General features: G+C 39.7%; 2 protein-coding genes across 9 annotated transcripts in view; one reads left to right on the top strand and one right to left on the bottom strand.

The window, feature by feature from the left end:
• The window catches only part of LOC122885899 (uncharacterized protein C13orf42), a 29,603-nt gene extending 28,033 nt beyond the window's left edge, over positions 1 to 1,570 (top strand). For all 5 annotated transcript variants that reach the window (XM_044217657.1, XM_044217656.1, XM_044217655.1 and 2 more), the window contains one exon: positions 207 to 1,570. In XM_044217657.1, the coding sequence (XP_044073592.1) occupies positions 207 to 451 (245 nt within the window). In that variant the 3' untranslated portion in view covers positions 452 to 1,570. The remainder of the gene's footprint in view (positions 1 to 206) is intronic.
• A 151-nt stretch (positions 1,571 to 1,721) lies between these two features.
• On the bottom strand, positions 1,722 to 7,503 carry rnaseh2b (ribonuclease H2, subunit B). Of its 4 annotated transcripts, XM_044217646.1 has the most exons (11): positions 7,172 to 7,477; positions 6,750 to 6,818; positions 6,102 to 6,209; positions 5,477 to 5,553; positions 3,816 to 3,930; positions 3,671 to 3,735; positions 3,395 to 3,500; positions 2,976 to 3,057; positions 2,546 to 2,591; positions 2,175 to 2,252; positions 1,722 to 1,891 (listed from the first exon to the last, which is right to left on the bottom strand). In XM_044217646.1, the coding sequence occupies exons 1-11, from the start codon at positions 7,233 to 7,235 to the stop codon at positions 1,781 to 1,783; spliced, it is 921 nt and encodes a 306-aa protein (XP_044073581.1). In that variant the 5' UTR covers positions 7,236 to 7,477; the 3' UTR covers positions 1,722 to 1,780. The 4 variants fall into 4 exon arrangements, with proteins under 4 accessions (XP_044073581.1, XP_044073582.1, XP_044073583.1 ...); XM_044217647.1 differs by lacking the exon at positions 2,175 to 2,252 and having other exon boundaries at positions 7,172 to 7,503; XM_044217648.1 differs by lacking the exon at positions 6,102 to 6,209 and having other exon boundaries at positions 7,172 to 7,485.
• Positions 7,504 to 23,822: the final 16,319 nt, after the last annotated feature.

Here is a 23,822-nt window from a genome sequence, read left to right as displayed (position 1 = left end):
ACATAACTTGTAAACTACTCATTTATACATTGCCCCTGCTCTTTTTGGGCCAGCTGATTATCTACACCTGCTACTTAATCTCATTCAAACGGTCGCTGCTTAGTTAAAATCATTCAGCGTCTTAAAGGGAGTTAAAGCTACTGGTGTCAAAATAACAGCTTTCAGCCTCAACTCAGATTCTCGCTCTCTGCTCTCATCTCCCACAGTGGCCTCCAGCTCTGCTGAACATGACCTCCACTCTAACTGGGTCTTGCGGGTTCCTCGGGTCGCAGATGACTCCAAGCAGAAAGCGGTTCATGACTGTGCCAATGAAAGCGTCCCGAAGAAGAAAAACCAGAGTGGGTCCACAAGCAGCAGACTGCGGCTGCAGAGGAACCCAATCCATCTGCCCAAAGTGGTGGAGAGTGCATTCCAGACTCTGCGCTTCAAGCCCAAATTAAAAAAGCAGTGAAGCTTGATAGACATTTGAAACCACCAACCACTGCCACACTGCTGACATAGAGCTCAGCCTAGTTTGTATGGACAGACACCATGCTCTGAACTGAATTAAATAAGAGAAATGTTCAATATTGTGATGAGTATGGAATTTAAGTTGAGTAGTAACGAACTGCTGAGAGACTGCATTCTTTCGAGGTATCAAAGCCAACGGTAAAATGCAACAATGTCCTTCACAGCAATAAGCTGAAAGGTAAACACATTTCAGAGTAGGTGTACTGTACAGTGCCGGTTTCATTTTTTAGATTGAGGTTCAGGCTCAAGGGCTGAGTTGAATAGTTCAAAACCAGCTAGTTATTCTGCTTATCACTGCCGAAGTTAAAATGGTCTTAAACAGGAAGACTCAGTTTACTAAATTAAGAAAAACACATTTCCTGATTTAACCTTGATGGTATATAGCACTGCTGATATTTATGGATTTATTTTTATTTACAGTGGGGATATATTTTGTGGCGTTCACAGGCATTGAATATTAAATAAACCCTGAACTATCTGCATGCTTAGGTACCACTGGGGTTAAGATTAAAAAAAGTCTTTGTGTCATTTTGGGAAAACTGCAGTGGTGGAAGAAAGACTGTTTACTTAAATAAAGGAAGAAATACCATAGTCTAAAAATACTAAAAGCCCTGACTTTAAAACGTACGATAGTAGTATTATCAGCAATTTTACTTAACATATCAAAAGTCCTCATTATGCGGAATGGCTTTCAGAGTTATATTTTTATAGTATATTATTCTGTTTTTATCACTAACGAATACATGAAAGAGCATTTTAATGTTGTAGTTCGTCAATGTGGAGCCAATTTTAGATACTTTGTATACTACTGGGTACATTAATAGTATAGTACTGCATCATATTATATAAGTGTATCATCATCATCATCATCATTGAGTAAAATCTTGTTCTGAAAAGTAATTAGTGACTAGCTGTCAAATAAATGTAGTGGAGTCAAATAAATGTAGTGGAGTAGAAGTATAAAATGGAAATTTGTACTTAAGTATGGTACTGGAGTAATTTTCTTAGTTACATTCCACCACTGGTAAGCTGACCCTTAAAGCCATATTTTAGCATGCTAATACTTGCAAAATACATGCAAAATACAAACAGTATGGTAACGTTACAATTAATAATGCAAAATTACTTGCCATTATTCCTTTCCCTTCTCATTCTCATCTGAGTCACTCAATGTCTCACTCTCACCTTTAAAATGAAAATCATACATCAAATACATTTTCTTTTCTTTATTACAAATGCATCACATACAAAACCAGAAACTATACAACATTCATTTCTTTTCTGCTTTGACCTTGGGGCTGAAGAAGGATGACATAGTCTTCATGCCAGTCTTGTCTACCTTAGCCAGAGTTTTCTGAGCAGCAGTCATCTTCTTGAGCGGCTGGAATGAGGAGGGGGGGGGGATTAATGTGATAGCTCAACGACTTTGAACAGAGACAGCAGGGAATTCATTACATATCATGAACTTCTATTCAAGCTGGGAAAAAACACGTTTTCACAAGGTAAGCCATTTTGACCCTTGTGTATACGCTACAGACAAAGCTTAAAGAAAGCGATCAACAAACAAGAGCTACACTAACAATCACTCCAGGTAATGATTAAAGCCACAGATTCATCCAAAAATTGTTTGGTCTATTCAGGCAGACTGCTCTGTATACACTCACTTTCCGCACAAAGTCTGCACTGTTGAATTTAGTGTAGTCCTCTCCAGCCTCCACCGGTTTGTCTGAAAGTTTCCGCTTCTGCCAAACGAGGAAGTAAGAAATGCTTTTCATGACCGAGAGCACCAAACCTTTTAACCACACAAACACACACGAGCTAGGATGACGTCACACTGGCTATCGATATAAGTTCTTATAACCCAAATTAAAAACACACAAGCACAACACTTGATCAAAAATATGCAAATGCAACAATGTTAGAGTGAGGTGGAGGACTATAGCAAACATGCACGGTGGATTCAACAGCATGCAGAGAGAGAGAAGAGAATATGCCATACAGACTTCACTCAGGTCTAAGAGAGACACTAACATACTTTGGAAGGAGGTTCTGTCTCCTTTGGGCTTGTGAGCTCTGGTAACCTGTGGAGTAGAATAAGAGGCATTCTTAATGCTAGGGTAGGTAACGTTAGAGAAACTAGCAAGAGACAGCTAGAGTTTGAAAGTATCCAACTGAAAATCCCACCCCTTCCCTTCAGGGCTCCCTCCATTGCCCCCAAAACACATTTTCATGCGCAAAGAGTGCAGGGGCAGGCTTATTACAGGCCTGCAACAGCCAGATACCAGATGTTTTTTTTCCAGAGCATTTGATGTATCGACTGCTGTCTAAATGTGAAGAGAATTTCAACATATATACAAAAAAATGCTTCTGAAATACCTTACCTACGCTAGCTTTAATCTGCATCACCACTGTACCTTAGCACTAATAATGATCATAACTTGCAAGTGTTGGATGTCTGAACTTACTTCAAGTGTTTGAGGAGGGCTTTGCTCAGGTCTTCACTGATGTACTCTGATATCAGGCCATGGGCATAACGTAGGTAGTCCTCTGTATCATAAAGATGAGAGAATGACAGTGCCAGTAATTAGAAATATAATCCTACTTCATGTTTTATATAATTTGAAGTTGGGGAAATGTTGTTTTAGGATTGCAACCCACAGATATAAACGATGCAATATTACTGCCATCTATTGGTCAACATCCTATCTGCTGTAAAAAAAAAAAAAAAAAAAAAAAAAAAAAAAAAAAGGAAGGTAGATCAAAAACATCAAAATGAGCACATAAAATGTTGTTTTTTCATAGGAAGGTGAGACTGGAGTTTCACACACTAATAAGATGGGACTTGTCTTAAACAATGAAGAGGACTGAAGTTTAAGTAACTTACCCTCATCGTAGTCTGACTCTGACTTCACTCTGACGTATGTTGAGGATTTCACTCCTTCTCCTACAGAGATATTTCTCGCTTTGAGCGCAATGACTGTCCTCTCCACCTACATCAACAAGTTAAAAAAAACTGTATGCAATTTCACTGTCTGAAACCAACTGTGCATTTTCACATGAACACACAGTTGTCCTGATATTTTTGTATTATATTGCAGTAAAAATAACTTTGGATGTTTGAATTTCATATAAAATAATGCTGATGAGTACTTTAGAGTACCTTTTTCTTCAACCAGTTCATCGTCTTCTCTTGACTGTATCGATGGTACTTCAGTTTTCCCACCTCTGGAAGTATAACACACCATTTAAAACAATGCAATCAGCATAATAGCTGAGTGATATTATCTTTTAAAAATAAACTTCACCTTTTTCCTCGGCAATGTGGTGCAGGGAGGCCAGGGAACGTGTGCAGCTCAGCAGCCTTGAGCAAGCTGGGAATTCCTCATCCATAACAACTTGATCCACAGGCTGGAACTTCCCCTGAGCAGCAAATAACATTTAAAAAAAAAAAAAAAAAAAAAACAGTCATCCATATACTGCTATGGTTATATTAGAGGCACAATATTGCTGTTTTAGTGTCAATTAATATGATGAGATGGCCATATTATGACCAGTCAAATATTCTAGTACAGTAAATAAGCTCATTTGGTATCAAATCCACTCCAGTATCAATTTAACACCTTCAAGAGGAGTCCTACATACATGTTGTATCTTGTTTATGAGACTAGACTCTTCTTGAAAGAGAACATCTAGTTCTTGGAGCCATTTCTGCACCGCATCTCCAGTTACAGCAGGTGTAGCCAGACACACTATGTGAAAGGGTGAAAACTATTAGCAACCTGGCAATTTGGCTTTGAGAAGAAATAAAACGATGCAACCTTATTCTGAAGACGTTTTGAAATGTTGCTCCCTGTGGTTGTTGGTAAAGAAGTAGTTCCAACACATAAACCAGAATGTGTCATCTGAACATTTGTCTCTATGTGTGCTAAATTAAAAAGATACAACATGACACTAAGACAGCTTTGGAGTTGTAAGAAGACATATTATATATCTTTATAATAACTAAACTTGCTACTTCCCCACCTTACGTATTTAAGTACACTCTGTTTTTACATCAAGGATGTAGTCAAAGTTGATGGACAATGTTTCCCAGATGTCAAGTTTAATGTTAAAATGCCAACCATATTATCAACACTATCTTATTGCTGCTGTTTACATTCCCCCAGATGCAAATTCAAAAAATGCACTACAGAATTATTACTTTATGGGTGTATACTTGTATAGGTATATACTGTATGTAAATAACTATATGTATTGTATTATTTTATTCTATTCTAAATTTAAATATTTGTATATGTTCAATATGTGTGTCGCATGAAGGTGCTACAACTTACATTTCATTGTGCAACCCTGTGTTGTAAAATGACAAATAAATGACCATAACTTGATATACCCACCAGTACTGGAGGTATAGATATATATTTATTGATCTTATTTAGCCCTGGATAACATGCAAACAATATATCCCAAGATTTTGGACTGTTCTTTTAAAATAGAGAATGAATTGGGGTGATATGAAGAAAGAGGTAAACAGATTAGTGTGCGGTCAGTCTATATTAGAAGGAGTGACATCCAGAATAACAATATAAACAAAGGATCACAATCTAATGTTAACTCTTACACACTTTCATCAAAGGAATAATAAAAACGAAAAGTAACAAAATCAACATTAATATGTAAATGACTAACTCTTCACCCTCCCAAAGCTGATTGAGATGAATTAATTATCACACTGTAGCCCCAAAATATATCTAATTAACTGTATATTTAGAAATGTTAGTATATAAAATAAGTTAGATCTAAAGTTTTGAAAATAAACTATAAATCAGACCCCAGTGGGAATCAAACCCTTTGCTCTCGCAGAGTCGTTGAGGGGCAGAACATGACTGCATTACACCACAATGATCAGCATGAAAACATCGCTGGAACAACAGCTGTAAGATTAACGCAGATTCCTGTTTCTTACCTCTCTGCCAGATTTAATCAAATAGGGCAAAATCAGATAAAGAGGATCCATTAGTGTTACAAAGAGAAGTCTCCCATCTGTTTAAAAAAAAAAGAGACAACTGTGAAGACACAAACACCTGATTAACACATGGTCAAATTCTGAGCCAAGACCACCGTTAAAATTACAGAATAAAAGTGCAGCATCTCTAAATATTTAAATGCACAAAGTTAGCATCATCAACTTTACAACAAACAACTTAGAAATCATTTAATTAACATTTCAAACACTGTTACAAAGATGGGGCATATTATATGAACCTGTTTGTCAATCACAGACCCGATGGTTAGTTTAGATTTGTATCAGCAGTTCCTCTTTCTCTATGTTGTTTGTCTGTGCTTGCCGTATTTTGTCACAATATATGGACACTGCTCCTCTGGACATGTTTTTATGACAAATGCACCAGCGGTTTCAGCACACATTGGCTTCTTTAGAGCTCTGTTGGTAGACCCAAGCTGCTATAAAACTCTTTTACACCTGACAAATACTTCTAATGGGGATTAAAGGTAATGTGAGCCACCTTTGTAGTAGTGTTTGTAATTATGATTCCTTCAGCGTTTACACTGTAATGAGGAATGAGACCAACCTCTCTGCACAGTCTGGCCAACAAACCAGGAGTGGAAATCTTCTTCAAATGCTTTGACCTCAAAAAGCTGTACATCATCACTACTCAGCATATACAGAGATGCCACATCTGCAGTATAAAAAAAATGAGGAACTGTGTTATTTTCACTACCACAGCTGCAAATGCAGTTCCCCAGATACAGAATTAGACTCCTGTGAAAAGTCAAAGGCAACATGCAGGCACTTCTGAAGTTTATTTGGCTTTGTCTCTTATGTGATGTTTTTTTTTTATTTCAAACACATCCTCATATTTGACTTTTATCATATTTTGACTTAATGTTAATACAGTGTTGTTAGGGCTGCAACTAACAATCGTTTTCATTATTGATCTCCAGTGCCACGTGGAGCTTACTTGTAAACAAAAAGTTATGTTTACATTCAGTGTTACTCACTAAAATGCATTGTGTCTCCTTGAGGTTCAACAAATGTGTTTAAGTATTTTATTATATATTAAATCCAGCATTGTTTACATTGTTGACAAGCAATCTGAAGATGTCACCTCGGGCTCTGGAAACAGGAGATGGACATTTCCCGCTATCTTCTGACAGTTGCGATAGTTAAATTGTTATTTGCAGCCCTAGTTAGATGAATAATAATAAAAAAGATAGACCTGTAGATGGATTCCTTAGTCGCACAAAAGCTGGGTCACTCTCGTGCTTGTGTCTGTCCATGACAGAGTCTGTGGACAGCAAAACAAAGGTAAGGTCCACGATAACTTATCTCTGAGAAAACATCAATGTGTGCTCTGTGGGAAGTGCTCACTGTAAGCTGCATGAAATTCTCAAAACGAATTTGCAAGTTAAGCACTTAACTTTGTTGGAGTTAACGACTAGCTTAGTAATAATGTGTTATTTCCAGTAACGTATCTAAAGTTAGAGGCATGCTAGCATAATGGCTAACAATTCTACCACTAATTAAGCGAGTGATGACAAAGTTATCAAGGTCTAATATCTTTGCAAAAGTTAACTGCGTACACAGCAAGCTAACGTTAGTTAGCGCAAACTGCATGTCTTATCCCACAATTTAACCTACCTGCGGCAATGACAACCCAACTGTCATTTTGTACATTAAGAGTTCGCTTCTTTTTAGTAGCCATGTTGTATAATTCAGCTTAACGGGTGAATTTCTGGTGACGTGGTTTGCTTTTGATATAAAATGAATGCTTATTTGGGCTTAAACCAGTGTCGGCCTACTGGATGTGATAGCTAATGTTGGCCTGACGACATGAGCTCAGAAAAGGCGCCTCTCTCTGTCTGTGCACTTCCTGCGTTTGACACACAGGGGAAAACAAGACGTTTATTATTGCGCTGTCATCTCATTCCCATCTTATGCTTTTTTTTTCAAACAAGCAATACTAAACACATTTTCAAAACCAAATTAATATACCGCCGTCGAAAAAATCTAGAAAAAGACACCCTGGTAGATTTTTAATTCGCCCTGTTTTTAATGCAGTGGAACATTCCGCGGTGACGTCATGCCAGCGTGCAGTTTCTCCGTATGGCCGCTAGAGGTCGCTCACGAGCTTTGATAATAATTACATGGTACCATTTGGGGTTGTCCGACACAGTTTACCTCCCAGTGACTTAGCTGATATTTTCTAAAATATGGTTTGGTCTTCACAGAGAGCCAAAGGTGACCAGTTGTCCTTTGGCACACTGGCACACAACAGATTGGGGGATCCATCTGTCCTTCAGTAAGAGGAGGGCATCTTTCACTCTCTCTCTCAGGATATGACCCTTTGTGTCCCAGTTGGTTTTCAGTGAGTCAGTTGGGTTTTATTTTTTTTCCTTCTGCATTGTTTACTGCTTGCTCAAATGGGGATGTGTAGGATGCTTGTGTGTGTTTTCATCCTCATTAGATGACTATAGCTGTGTCATCACTGTCCAGGGGTCCTTCTGATATGTTTATGTAGCTTTTTTGAGCTGTTGATTTCCCATTCACTTAAAGACACCCACAGCACAGCCCATTAACAGGTTTTTAATTAGCTTGTTTTGGTAATGCGGAAGGGAGGGATGTGTGCTGGGTGACTGAGCTTTCAACTATCGCCATACAGTGTCCTTATGGGAAGCTGCATGATGTAGAGGAAAACTAGAGCTTATGCAGGATGACTCGTGGCTTCATGTTTCTCAGACCTGCTCATTTTCATGTCACCTTTTTCTGCATTTTCATTTTTTTGTGTGTGTGTATTTTATCACATTCTTTTCTTTTTTTGTCCATTTAAAAATAATGTTGCCTTGCTGGCTCATTTGCCCAGATTTGAGCAACACATGCTCTAAACCCTTTGAACACTGTCTCAACTCCTCCTTCAAATCAGTTAGATTTATGTTGCTGTAGTCTGTGGCAAAGAGAGTGTGGGTGAGATATTGTCTGTGAATTACTTGTTTTATGGGTCCCGGGAGTATCATACACAACAGTCTGTGCAGCTAAACAGAATATTCCATGAAAGCTTTCTTTCTTTTTGGCCTGCTTGAGGGAACGTCTGTGTTTCTGACTGCCAGGGAGAACAACAGCAGCCTTTCTGATACACTGGACCACAGACAACCCTAGAGAGCCGAGTCCTCTGTCACCAGCATGCAGACGAGAACAAAGTGTGTCTAAATTTAGGCCCCGATATGGCTTCGAGTCCGAGACCCCTCTATTTTCTTTCAAACCCAAATCCTCATCGATCATACATCCAACAAAGAGAATTTCAACACAACTAAAGTGATGTCTGTTCTTTCTATCTCGCCCTCAAGCTCTACTTCCTTCTCCCTATGTAATTCACTTTTGGGCTTGCTATTTCTTGTTAGAAATGATTCCAATAAACTTCTCTGTGAAGGTAGGAGTTTATTGCAGCCAGCAGGCTGTAGACGGTTGGTCACACTCTGCTGAGCACATTGAACAGCCCATGATCCGATCTATCTCTGTGGCCTCATTTGCGGTGGTCCAATGCAGGGTGACTGGTTACAGCTTACATATCGACTCGAGCTGTCATGTCACCATCATGTGCTGTGCATTACCAAGGGAGTGTTTTTGCCCACTTCATCATCTATCTTCAGGATTTATAGAGTAAAAAGAGCTGATTTCAAGAGCATATATATTCACCACAGTGCATTTTGAACTGTCATGGCTGCCAAGAGACGCAGGTTATAAATAGAAAGGCAACATCACTCAGGGTACCACTTTTTCTGTATAGATACAGACATAGGCTTTTATTTCACACAGCTGTTAAAGCCACATTACCATTTTGAATTCCCTACAGATGAAAACTCCATCTTCAGCTCAAGTGGGTAATGTACACATTGATACACATTACTGATAGACATGCACACATATACACACCAGAAAACAGATGTGGAGAGAATTCCCCTTGGCAGCAGAAGCCTTTGAGTCATCATCTGGGATTCCCTTCCTCTCACTTCCAAATATGGGTGGGATTGTGAGAGAGCGGGAGGCATAATGTGGAAGGCAGAGTGGAACCCCCTCATGATGTCAGAGCTCTGGAGCAGTGAGCCTCACGCTGACTGGAAACTCACAGGAAGGAATGCCGGGAATGCAAGAATCACCGAAATGCTATTCCCGCATGCATGTTTGTAAAGTCTGAGTTTTAGCACACATGCCTCATGTTCACCCACACACTCGAGTAATGTTCTTCGCCAGTCCTCTCACTTGGGAGATATTCTTTCCCGTAAAGGCTTATTCCTCTTCCCCCCACCCAACCCACAGGATGGTGACTCCTTATTCCCAGCATCAAATGCTCTGTGTGAGGCCTCCAGTTGAACGTGGTATTTCCCCTCTCTCTAAAGGCAGATGTGATGGCATGAACATAAACTGTTGTTATAAAGGGAACTATTTTACTTTTTACTCTGCTACATTTGTCTGAAGGCTGCAGTTATAAATTAAAATCATAAAGCTTTTAGCCTAAACCAACTAACCATGGCCGGATTAACCTGCTAGGCGGCCCCAGGGCATAAATGAGATGCGGGCTCCACTCCCATTCATTCATTTACTAACCAGTACTCCTATACTTGAATACAACATGACCCAGGTTTGCTGTGTGTCAATTCAATTCTGGTAATTTTATTAAACACATATGTATGTATTTAGAATTATGCATAATGTAAGCATAGTATAAACTGAAATAATAAAAGTTTTAAAACTAGGCTACATTGTGACACTTGACCCCTCTATAAGACTGCAGGAGCCACATTAAGCCCTTTATCATTTCAGTCTATATTGTGCTTCAGTAGTACATTTTACTAAACAAATTGCAACTGATCAAATTATTACAAACTGTTGCCACACAGTAAACCAGGGGCCTTTTGGGGCCAATGAGGGACTGAGGTCCAGGTCAGGGCCTGATTTGCCTGGTCAGAAATGCAGCCTTGGACCCAACCATCAATCCTGTCAAGATAATGGTTGTGTTAAATGTTGAGTTTTTGACCACTAGAAGCCCTTTTGACTAAAAAGTTTTAGGAGTTATGGAACCAGAGTTACTAATCTCAGGAACTAAAAGTCCCTTTTGCACATTCGAAGAAGTGAAGATTAGGCAAATTACACCAATGACTGATTAAAAAAAACGATGGCGGTTTTGAAGAACAGAACAACAGAGTGATGCTGTTGTTTTATATATTTATTGTTGCATGACTCTGATGTTTGAGTCAGATGTAATGAATGGAAGTACCTTTTATAAAAAAGCAATGTTTTGATGAGTGGGTTACCATTTTGTTTGCACACCATTGTGGACGTGAATCACACGATATACATTTCTGCCAACGGTTTCACACTATTCCACTGATTGCGGGTGATGATAATGTGCCAGGAAAAGTAGCTCTGGGCCATTAAATTGCAGGAAATAAGACTACAAGCTAGCAAACATGGATATAAACAAAGCGCATTCAACAAGTCTGTTAGACCTCCATATTACACACAATGCTTTTTGGTGAGAAACATTGAATGTTAACAAAACTTTGTTTAAAAGGAAACTCCACAAAGTACCTTTTAATATATTAGTTAAAACTATATTAAATAAAACTGAAAGGAACATTGTACCACTAAGACTTCTTTAAGTTTACACATGTCCTGTAAAACATTTTATATTAGGTACAGATTACCAATTTCGCGTTGTCTACTTTTTAGTAACTGAACTTTGTGTATTTCTTCAGTGTGTATTTTTCTGTTCTGTTCTGGAACAACTCAGAGTTTATTAATCATTGAGCTAGGGCTGAAATGATTTGTAAAAATAACTGACTAGTCAATTTGCAGAAAAGTAATCACCAGTTATTTATCAAGCAGAAACACCAAAGATTCACTAATTCCAGTTTGTCAAATGTTATGATTTGCGGCTTTTTTCTGTTTTATATTTTTCTTAATTGGATACATTTGGGGTTTGGATTGTTGGTTGGACAAAACAAGCAATATGAAAAAGTCATCTTGGGCTCTGGGAAATAAAGTGGACATTACTTTCTTTTTTGTGTCAACATACTGTATAATAACTAAATGATTAATCAAAATTGAAAGTTAGTTGCAGCAAGGAGCACTGATGTGTTTAAACTTTCACCCTCGGGGGGGCTGTCCCAGAGGCTTTCATCTGCCCATGATCCCTGCCTGTCTCCTCTCTCCCTTTTCTTTCCCTCCCTTTACTCTGTCCCGCCGAGTAGATGTCCCACAATACACCATCCCCAACCCTAATTATTGTTTACTAGGATCAATCTCTCTCTCCCTGTCCCTCTCTTTATCTCTCTCTCTCCCTCCCTCTCTCAGTGTACTAGGGACCAGAGATGATGTGGTAATTACATCTGCCGACTGCTGGTCTGCCGCAGACGGCTCCGCAAGTCTCTCTGCTCAGAGAGAAATTAGAGACTGTTCAGCACATGTCCAAGGCTGTAATTAGAATAAGTATTCTGTGTATGAAATGTGTTTATTTGTTTATTTATGAGACCCCAGAATTGCAGGGCACTTCTCTGTGCTTCTACTCTCTAGAAGCACGAGTCTTGTCAGGGGATGTACACCAGAACCCCTGTTGGAGAGTTATGAGAGTAACTGTAGTGGTAGCTCTTTTAAGCACCAGTGCCTTTATTGCGTGCCAGTTTAATATTGTTTTGTTGGGATTGACATTTTTCCAAAAATGTTGTTCAGAAACTTCAAGTAGTGTTGGTGGGATCAGCTATAAAATGTGTGCTTTGTGGGCTATATAAATAAAATTTACTTCACTTAGCTGTAAGAAAATGTGGAGCGTAAGTGGATTCTGTTCCCATCACACTAACAAGAACAGAGGAAGAGGCTGGACATGGACATACAGCTCAAAATATCTTACTTTTTTACAAAGTTTTTTCTTTTTTTTTCCTCAAAACATCTCACATATCAAAACTGAACAGAGACACATCTTGCCAACTACACTTTCAGTACCTCTATAGCAACTGTTTCCTCTGGCTACCAGTCCACCAATGGGACTTTCAAAAATCACTGAATCTCTAGGACAGAGCAAAGACCCACTGTTTCCCCTTCTTCTTGATAGCAGCACGTCTCCCATTTCACTTTGAAGGGATCCAGTTTCATACACAAAATACTCAAGGGGACCCAGAGCTGCCGAGGGGCGCTTTCTCCACTCCCAGATTTATGAGCTGTGCAACGAGACAGTTGACAACTCAGGCCATTAAAAGATTATCTGGATCTTTCACAGGCATACTGGGATAATTTGGGAGCAAAGTCATTATGTTCATTCCATATAAATCTACAAGGTGAAGGGTGACACATTGGGAAAAGAACAGTCTATTACACAGTTTATTCGTGTGCATGCATGTGTATGTTGCTGTATGTGTGCTGTGACACGTCTGTGGTTGTTTCATATTCCCCCTTTAGACATATAAATTCTCCAGTATTTAAAGAAATTCTCAGATTTTGAGGACACTTGATTTTGACACCAAACTACTGAGTATTTCAAATGATTGCTTATCAAGCAAGCTTGATGATTTAACCATGAGGTTTGGCGTGTTTATAAGCAGCTTTGCATTTGAATCATTTTAATTTTTTAGCCCTCTCACACTCCACAATCTGAGAATCATTACTGGAACAGAAAAGCAGATGCTGGATGAGAGGACAGACAGAAAGCGTGTAGCCCGGCAGAGAGCCCAGCTTGTAGCCTTTAACTTACCTCAGAAGATGGATTGACCCAGCTGCTTCATAAAATAACTAGTCAGTCTTTTAGTGAAATTGTTCCCATGATGGATCTATGCTTTTATGTCAGAACTGTCATTTTCCCACTAAACTAAAACGACTCTCGTCGTGATTTCATGTGCTCTGAAGGACTTCACATTAAAGCGGTGCTGAATTTCATGACCCAATGCACATGTTCAATAAACACATTGGCATTTTAAACACAATCATTTTTAAGTAATGCATGAAATAGTGTATGTCAGCAAATATTCATTATATAGGGACATGAATGGATAGACAATGTGTAAGACTACTGACTTCATTATTCGTGACCAGAAAGACCAAAATGTTATTACACTAAGGGTTTTGGCAAATTTCCATGCTATAGGTAATGACAACTTTCCTTGCCAACACCATTATCTGAGAGTGTGAACAAGAACTTAAATTCTATCAATAAACTCTTCTAACTGGACAACAATTGCTGAACCAGACGGTTTCATCTCAATAGTAAAATTGGTAATTACTCTCCAGACTGGACCCAGTCTCACAGTCTGCATTTTGTCCTTGGCTTTTCAGGGATAAGGGTCTTGGCATGAACTGGCCAAGTGTAATGTAATCGAAAAAGGCAAGACCGTGAATCTGGTGGCGTGATGTCATCACTATGAGACACTTATGTGATATCATAATTATGAGGTAATGGCGGGAGGGGGTGTGTAAGTTTATGACTTTGGCACACGCTCAGTTTACCGTCAGCCGACTGCAACAGGGTACTAATGAGAATGGATGGCCTGCCTCAAGCCATCCATGTTGTGTGTGTGTGTGTGAGAGAGAGAGAGAGAGAGAGAGAGCACACATTTTCATGCTATGATAAATTGATGGTTATTGGCTGAATAATATAGTCAAGAAGGGGTTGATGCAAATGACCTACAGGTACTAGCCAGAGGAGGACACATGAGGAAAGCATGAAGCATGTGAGTTTTGAAGTCAACTAGTTTTACATGATTCACATTTTTCCATTGACACACACTTTTTTAGACAATGTCTCATGAAGCAAAGAGACAGACAAGACAAAACCACAACCCCCATTAGATGAGCATCTTTGTGAACTCAGTCAGTCAGAATGACCAAAGATTGAGTCTATTTCCAAATGTGCTCTTTGTGGTCTGAGAAATCACCACACTCTCTCACACATAATCCATTGCCATAATAGTGCTGTAAAGTTCATGACTGAGCTTTATTGTATTTGCTATCCTGATTTCTGGTTGCTAGTTAGTTTGGTAATAGAGCAATCAAAGCTTCTGCTGTTGGACTCCTTACTCATTCTGAATAAGAGAATGAACCGAGTGAATAAAATCTGAATAAGCAGTTGCTCAACATCTTATTCTTCATACAGTCTATGTTTGCACTCCATTATCATAACATTGTCCTTCTTTTTCTCTATAGTGTAATTTGTTATTTTTGTGTACTCTGTACATACGCCATCTAATGCATGTCAGTCCGTCCTGGAAGAGGGATCCTCACACTCAATCCACCACTTCTTGACGTTCCCTCCTGTGACCAGGAATTGGGGATTAAATCAACTCAGACAGTGTTTGACCCATAAAACTCAGAAGGAATAGCAGAGACCAGTTTTCCAAGGGTAAAAACAACAGCTTTTATTAAATGTTTCAAAGTATACTAAAGAATAAAATATTAAAATTGATAAAATATGCAACAAGAAACTATGTTAAAAACAGCTGGTGGGTTTAGGTAAAATACAGACACAATGTGTATAACTGTCCACTAGGAGCTACTGACCAGGGTGAGGGTTGCAGTCCACCCAACTGGGGGAAATTTAGGGGAAGACCCACTCAAAGCCAATGCAAAGAATTAGTGATATTACACTCACACACAAAATTAAAGATAAACACTCAACCGTGCAATGAAATGTGGTCTAGTCGTCACCTGGCTTGTGCAGATACACATCCCCACTTCTGGATAAAGCTCTGGCCTATGACAAAGAGAGAAGCCCCACATGAGGGTTGGCAGATGGTAAGTATACACACACCATAACTAACCTTAAAAAGAAGCCTCTCAAAACCCAAACCTGACATAAAATATATACAGATAAAACCTAGGGAAAATAGCAGTCAGTACAGAAAGTAAAGAACAAAGTAAAAACAAGAACAGTGTCTTTTACACCCTGACAATTTGCCTGGTATATATAGGGGAGCATAACGGAGTTATACCTGGAGCCTGATCAGGCTTGAGGTGGACTGACCTTTAAGGTGGACCACTTAACCCTACTACACTACTTTTTTCCCTGTTAAAGGTTTTTTTTAATACAAATCCAGGGTCTAAGGATAGAGGGTGTCATTTTCTGTACAGACTGTAAAGCCCTTTGGGACAAATTTGTGATTTTGGAAAATATAAATAAAAATGACTGGACTCTCCGAGTGCTTTGGAACAACTCTACACTTGGAAAAAGTTGTCAAGCAAATTCCATCTTAAAAATGAATGTTGTTGGAAACAAAGCAACATAAGTTTTTCAATCTCAAATAGACAGATGATCAGTCAGTTACTCTTCGTTTTCTTAGGAGGAATTGATCCTTGACTTGGCCTCTTTATCGGGAGGTCAAAGTGCAAGGTCAGCCAATACACAATGCTAGATTCATGTTAGGACTAAAAGCATTTACATTTTTTAATTCTATAAAAAAAGTAACAATAAGCCCATTTTTCTTACATCAGAAATAACTTGTGGTAACATATTGGCCCACTTATTTTAGCTTTCAAAAAAGTTCAAAGTAATTAGACGATGCACTGATTACCAATTCCTTTCCACATATACAGGTGACACTCCTTGTTGTGAAAAGTTAAAAGGACTCTACCACAAAAATGAAGGACTACTGCACACTAAAGAAGGTGAAATATCTGTGCATTTTTCCCCAGTGCAAAATTTTGACATTGAAAACTGAATAAAAGCATTGATTTGGGTTTATGAACCCTTTTTATACTTTTTGGTTGCGGCACTCCAGCTCTGTCTTTTTTTATCTTTGGTTGAGTGTGATACTTTTTCTTCTACTTCACATATACGGTATAGGTGACAAATAATTTTAGTTCTGAACCATTTAATGTGAAAATTATTTCCATTCTATGCAATTGGCAAGCTTGTATTAGGAGTTTCTTAACTCTTTCATTTTAATGAGTGCACATATGGAGAAAACTTTGACCATACTTACATACAATAACTGTGCACAAGCACTAGGCTATATGGAGCTCAAAAGCACACACAGAGCACATCATAAATTCTCACATCAATACAATCTTTATGATAGAATCAATAATTTCATACAAGTATCAAATCTAGATCTTGTTTAATTATTTCACGGTTAAAGGACATAGACAATGGGTTTTACAAAAAATGAATCCTGTGTTTTTGAAGGCAAATTAAATGATTTAATTGGTAACACATTTTAAAACTGTTAGTTCGGACTACCTAATTGGCTGCTAAATTTGACATTGCTCAATCTGCAACGGTGACCTGCTGTTTCATTGTCAATTACAGTGAGTTAGAAGTGAAAGTGTGACCACACCCAAACGATCACATGTGCCAAAGTCACCCTGCAGAAATGACATCATGGATAATGATGTCATCCCAAGATTCCAGACCCTCTCCCATTCCCGCTTAAATGCTTTTAGGCTTGGCTACGCACACACACTAAAGCGTGTGCATGTTTACACGCTTGTGCTCACACACAAATAGACACAAACACGTGCACACACATAAAAACCCACTCGAGGAGCCTCACCCAAGACTGAGTCGTGATATAAACAAGACAAGCACACAACAGATGCGATAAGGATGTCATTTGGCCTCAGAACAAATAAAGCAAGTATCCAGAACTAGAAATGCCTAATAATAAGCTTGTAAAACTTCAGGTTTCTGACAGAAGCCAGGCCGCAGCTTCTCATATTCTGTCATGCCAAGAAAAAAAGCTACTTTAAATCAGACCCTAAATGTAATCCTATTGAGCCTACTTTAAAATGCCTCAAAATAGTATTGTAAGCCACTATGTTAATTTTCTGCATATATACAGAGTTCCTCACAAAGTTAAAATAAAACAACTGGCAGTAAAACAGGACCTTCCCTCTGAGTGTGAAAAGAGCCGTGTGTCTTCTCCGAGCAGGCCTTATGTGTGCCTCTGGTGTCTGAATATTAAAATGACTATACTATATTATCAGGATTTATATTGAACTCCTACATCACTCAGACGACAATTTGTTAAAATGGTTATGCTTCTGTGCATTTGTTTAGATAGACTGAACTAAAACTTTGTGGTATTACGATGGCAGCAGTGGATTGCAATTAAGCTAACTTGCTTCTCTCTCTCTCTCTCTCTCTCTCTCTCTCTCTCTCTCTCTCTCTCTCTCTCTCTCTCTCTCAAACCCTTACACAGGCTCCCCCATGGGCTCTGTGCCCAGTGCCTGACCTTAGTAAATACGTGGCTAATTTGAAGCATGTGGCGGCAAATTGGAAACACTGAGCTTTTAAAACTGTGGACTTTTCTTTTGCACATGCTAATTCCTCCCAGGAGATCCCATCAGATGAAATGACCCAAAACATGTCAATGTTAGGGCGACATTTGGGCCCACAGGGTGGAAGGAGGTGGGGAGAAGAGGTGGGGGGGTTCGAAGGGTGGACAAAGAGCAGCTGAAGCGCAGAGGAGTGAGTTAAAGAGGGTGTGTGTGTAAAAGGGTGGAATTCATTCAAGTCATCCCTTAATAAAACACCACTGTGGCTCTCCTCCCTCTTTTACTGTCTCCCTCTTTATCTGTCACTTAGTCTCTCACACACACACACACACACCTCCCACGCACAGGTGGAAATTCTTAGTGCTCTACCTCCTGTTCAAGGGAGAGCGGCATGTTCCATATAGGACAACAGGTGCACGCAAGACAGGAGTGCACATGCGCTTCTGCATATGTGTCTGAGTGTGTGAGTGTGTGCGTGTTCATATTTAGTCTTTATTTTGAGAAGTGCAGAGAAACAGAGAAAGAGTGTGAGCTTTTGGCCGGGGTCCACATCTCACTCTGGGTGGACTCCTTGCCCAACCCCTTTAACGCTGCAAAAAATGTCCGCCTCACCTGGTCTTCAACTGAGGCTTTACAGTCCTGTTTTTCTCAGAGCCCTTCATTGCTTAAAATATTTTTCTTACATATACATATAGAAGAAGACACTGTAAGTTGACTCGCTCTACGGTATTTATCTAAACAGGTCAGGCTGTATTGGATAAAGTTAAATTATGTCCACCCAATAAAAAGTCTGCATTTGTTTTGAGAAAAACACAGAAGAGTAGATGACATGACAACATTTTAACATAAATCATCAGTGAATAAACATTTTTTATACACGTAAACTAAAAGATTATCCCAAGAAAGACTGGCAACCTCTATTGACGTCTGCACTGTATTTACTGTGTTTGCCACCGGGTTTTGCACTCTTTCAGTGCAAAATAAGTGAAAAGGTTCATTGTTCCTGGTGGTGTAAATGATAGAAGTGTAAAAATATGGTCATAAACACCACTCATTTTTATCGAGAGACAACATATCTTCTCAGTCATCTCATTTGTCTATGGGAACTAGACCATGTTATAACAAGACAAGAGTCTGCACCCATGCTAGCAGCTCTGGGAGGCTGTACAGCAGTGCATTTAGCTAAATGTTAGCATCATCATGCTAACATGTTCACAATGAAAGTGCTAACATGCTAATGTTTAGTAAGTATAATGTTTACCATGTTCACCATCTTTAACATGTTAGCATGCTAACATTAGGTAATTAGAAATAAACACAAAGTGCAGCTGAAGTGGATTGGAATGGTAATATTTTTAATATTTTGTCATAAAGCAAAGTATTGGACAAATAAAAATTTAGACCTGTGATGACGCTATATACAAACTTAAGGTGTTTACCCTTTATCCTGACGGATATGAAGGTCTAAACCAAATTTCATGGCAGTCCATCCAATAGTTGTTGTTCACTTAAAATCAAAAATGTCAACCTCACTGGGGACCACCAAAAGTTGCTGATATTTATCCTCTGGGAACCATGAATATCTGTTGAAAATTCCATGGCAATCAATCCAATAGTTGCTGAGATATTTCAGTCTGGACCAAAGTGGTGGACCGACCAACCGACATTGCCATCCGAAGAGCAACACCACTAGCATGGCTAAAGATTTAATTCATAATGCTACATAAATATTTAAAAATGGTAACTTGGGGTCTTGAAGGGGAATATTTTTTGCAGTAAATACTCTCCCTCTATGCTTGGCACAAAGATGAGGGCCCCAGTTTTCCAGCAATCTGGAGGATCTCTATCGCTTCATGTCCACAGACGAGCTTCCTTGTTGGTCTAAATTTAGCCCAAGTCCCCTCTGGAGGCTGGAGCAGGTGGAGGTGACGGGGGCCTTGGCCTGTGCTCATGGGACAGACGGGTGAACTCCATGACCAAAGCCACGGACCTGACAATCTAGTTATAGAACTGATAATGATATCCCCACCTCAGCACACATACACCTCTAAAAATGAGTCTGTTATTGCTTCAAACTGTTGGTTAAAATCTACTATAAAACGGTGTAATCCCTCATTCGTCCAGGAGTGTTCTATCGTAGAAAAGGTTTCAGTCGTAGTCATCTGGACACTGTTTTCAGAATCAAGGCGTTTCGGCTCCCATCCGGAAGTCATTCTCAATTGTGAAAAAAATGGGACAGGAACTAGAAATTTAAGCTACTCTGTGTTGCATAAGCCCTGCCCTCAGGAAGGAATCTACCTGAGTATCTGTTAATAGCTAGTTTCACCTGAAACTGACCTAACTGTTTCCAAGATGGCCCAGTAATCAGTAATCAGGCCTATTGTTTTCTGGCTGCACCTACCTCATCACTGTTAAGTACCTGATTAGCATGTGATTGGCGTGACCAAGGTGTTAATACACTGTGATAGACTTTGGGCAGATTGAATCTCAGACCACAATTTCTGTTCAAAGAGGGGTTTTCTTTTTTCACAAAAATGGCTTCCTTGACACCCCGTTCAAACCAACTCTTCTCTCTACTTAGAATCTTCACCTCGCTGCCTTCAAATGTGTGGTTTGTAGCTTTTAGATGCAAATGCACAGCGCTCTGTAATCCTGAGTTAGCGTGTCATCTGTGTTGATAAAGTCTTTTGTGAAGTGGCTGTTTGGTCTCACCTATGTACCGTTCTTTGCAGTTTTCCTCACTGCACTGAATGGAGTAGACTACATTGCTCTGTTTTTGTGTAGGCAACTTGTCCTTAGGGTGAACGAGTTTCTGTCTTAAAGTGTTGCCTGGTTTAAAGAAAACAGGAACATCGTGCTGTCTAAAGATACTCAGGTAGATTCCTTCCTGAGGGCAGGGCTTATGTAAGACAGAGTAGCTTAAATTTCTAGTTCCCGTCCCATTTTTTTACAATTGAGAATGACTTCCGGATGGGAGCCGGAACGTCTTGATTCTGAAAACAGTGTCCAGATGACTACGACTGAAACCTTTTCTACGATAAAATCTACTATGTTATACTATGTTAAATTCCCAGGCTGAAAACAACAGATTTCCCTGGCAGACTCTAAAACCACTTATCAAAACTCTTCAGCACCGCCACATGAAAACCTCCAACCATGCCTCAATATTTTGAGACTTGCAACATGTAATTTGAGACCAGCTTTTGTGGGCACACAGTCTCCAAAGCTCACCATTGTCCCTTCTACTGAGGAAGAAGAAAAAAACATGCCAAAATGCTGCAACTTTACCTTTTTACTATAATGACTCCAATATCTACTACTACACATGATGTCTATCCCCACCGTTTCTCATTTCAGAAACTTGCTGATCCCCATATTGCTGGCCCATTCACCAGGATGACATCATTGGCTCAGACCGTGCCAACTGTGCTCAATAAAGCCCAGGCGTGTTTCAGTGTGGGAGTGCCTCTGCTGCACTGAGACTCGTATGAAAGACATGAGTGAGAAGATCTTTGTACTAAATTAGTCATGACAAAAGATTTGAGAGTATTGCTTGTCACTACCATTCACCAAGTAATTGTAAAGAAACTGAATCATTATAACAACATCCTTTCCTACCTCCAGTAGATGTTAGTGTGCAAGGCTGAGCTCAGAAAGGTGAACTGCTGTGTGGTGATGCATTTTATTGTAAAACAGTCTGTTCTATTTAAAGAAATATAAAGCGTTAATTGGTGAGGTCGGTAGTTGGAGACTGTCCTCCCAAGAACAATGACAGCATCTGTCGTTTAAGCAAGTGCCCCAAAACTACATGTGTGTAAGGTTAAAGTGACAAAGCTCTGTAGCAGACTTAAACACAGGAGACCGCTGTTTGTTTCCTGTTTCTTTTTTTAAAGCGTGACCACTATCGTTTAATAGCCTTAGCCACATTTATCATTGTAACCATGATGACAAAGGTGAAGGTCCCATAATCTTAACGAAAGTCATTCCATGATCTTTCCCAAAACCTATCCAAGTTGTTTTTGTGCCTAAACCTAACCAAACCTTAACCACAGCGTTATCACATCATGAAACACATTTACTTTTCAACAGTGATTTGTAACGGTTTTGAAAGACACAGACAAATGCTGTCGCAATGGCTCCAGTCTTTGTGCTAAGCTAAGCTAACCATCTGCTGGCTGTAGCCTCATATTTAGCGTACAGACACGAGGTATTGATCTTCTCTACTAACTCTCAGCAGGAACACGAAGCATATTTCCCAAAAGGTAGAATTATTCCTTTAAACTTGTTTGTTTATAGAATTTTGAATTTTGTGCCAGACCAGGAAGTCCTACATATATCAGTGTTAACAACAGACAATAGAGCCAAACATAATTCACTCTCTGTGGCACTCCTCTGTGTACTTAATGACAGTGTATGCCTGGGCTTTGTGGTGTTATGGTTGCAGTAATGTTGTGTAATTAAACTAACATGCCCCTCAGAGTCCATCCTCTCCCTGAGTCTTCACCACACCTCTACTCCTCTGTCTCTGCCCTCACATCACACCACTACTGCTCTAAAGACTAGCTCGCCTCTTTCTTTGTGTAAGTGTTTCAGCCTTCCTGGCAGTCTGTGTCTATCTCCTTCATTCTCCTTGCCCTGCTCTCTCCGAGTACTTGTGCTAGCACGGCAGTTTGGCCGATGGTCTGGGTATAGCGGGTGTGTGTCAAACAGCACCTTCCCTCTGAGGAAAGAAACAGAAGGAGGGCTGCAGGAGGAGGAGTAGGAGTGGGGGGGGGGGACACACACACTCGCACACATTGCACAAACACACATACACTGCATGGTGATGTCATCTAAAATGACATCATCCCATGGAGGGGAGCCAAGGGACCTGATGGGTTAGCATCCTCCAGTGAGTTAAAGGGAGAGAGCAAGAAGGAGACAGAGAGACAGACTTGTAAATAAAGAAAAGGGGAAAAAGAGGAATGGACGCTGTGAGAGAGACAATGACTGTGATCTGAATTTTCATTCTTTGTTTTCTACACGACTGCTTCTTGTTCTTGCAATCTACACAGAGCCACGCATCTCTCTTGCAGGAATATTTCCTTCATTTCCATTTGCAGGTGTTATCATCCTGAGGGAAGTATGCATGAGTGCAGCTAAAGTGCAGCTAGAGTGCAAGTGAATCAATACCAGTGAGCTAATACAAACACACACATAAAGACATCATACATACAACCATAATATCTGCCAGATATCACACACACAAGACAGTATCGCAGTAGTATACATACAGTATATGAACATATGCTATATGCACAACAACATATTTACACATGGACATGGGCTCACAAATAAACACACTCTCACACATTGGGTTCTTAGTAGGGACACCTGTGTCTCTGCGTGTTTCCATTGTTGTCCACTTGGCTGTGCTGTGCTCCACACTGTGCTCCCAGCATGCCTGCCATCTGAAACCAGAAACCTATGGACCAGTATCCTGCTGGAGTGATACACCTCTCCTTCTCTGGAGCCACTGCCGATGCTGAGGACATTCCACTTGGCACACAGTGATGTGTGCTTTGTAAAAAGCTAACTTTACTTTCTTTTGCTAGCAAGGTTATGATTATGCCCACTTTTCTTTGTAGCTGGTCATGTCTTTTAAACACTTTGATTAACTGCCAGCAACACCCAGTGTTTCTTTTTAAGACAGTATATTGATAGATGAAAGCTGGTGTTTCTAATACACGATGATTCAATCTTCCTTATCGCTCACTGCTGTCAGTGGTAAACTGACTCAACAGTATAAATAGAGAGGCATGTAGTGTGGGACAGAGAGGAGCAGGGATGAGAGATAGGAAGGGAATGAGGGAGGGCTCGTCGTGATGTGAGGGTGTGAGTCCACACAATGGAGAAAAAATTTGGTCAGGGATAATCAAATAAAATAACTAGCAAAGATGAAGCTGTGAAATTCTCTTTTTGCCCTGACCAACATCTATTCTTGGCAGGGATATTGCTCACAGCCAAGTATCAATAAACAACAGCGTAAATGTGATGA

The sequence above is a fragment of the Siniperca chuatsi genome, linkage group LG12 (genome assembly GCF_020085105.1).
Source record: "Siniperca chuatsi isolate FFG_IHB_CAS linkage group LG12, ASM2008510v1, whole genome shotgun sequence".
In the NCBI taxonomy this organism is placed as follows: Eukaryota; Metazoa; Chordata; class Actinopteri; order Centrarchiformes; family Sinipercidae; genus Siniperca; species Siniperca chuatsi.
This window is presented reverse-complemented; position numbering and strand designations above follow the sequence as displayed.

What these genes read in the sequence shown, in the direction of transcription:
- rnaseh2b (XM_044217646.1), bottom strand. Translation starts at nt 7,235, where the DNA reads ATGGCTACTAAAAAGAAGCGAACTCTTAATGTACAAAATGACAGTTGG. An exon ending in GCCCTCCTCAAACACTTGAA is followed by an intron (nt 2,592 to 2,975) that starts GTAAGTTCAGAC and finishes TCTACTCCACAG; the next exon opens with GTTACCAGAGCTCACAAGCC. An exon ending in GTGCAGACTTTGTGCGGAAA is followed by an intron (nt 1,892 to 2,174) that starts GTGAGTGTATAC and finishes TCCTCATTCCAG; the next exon opens with CCGCTCAAGAAGATGACTGC.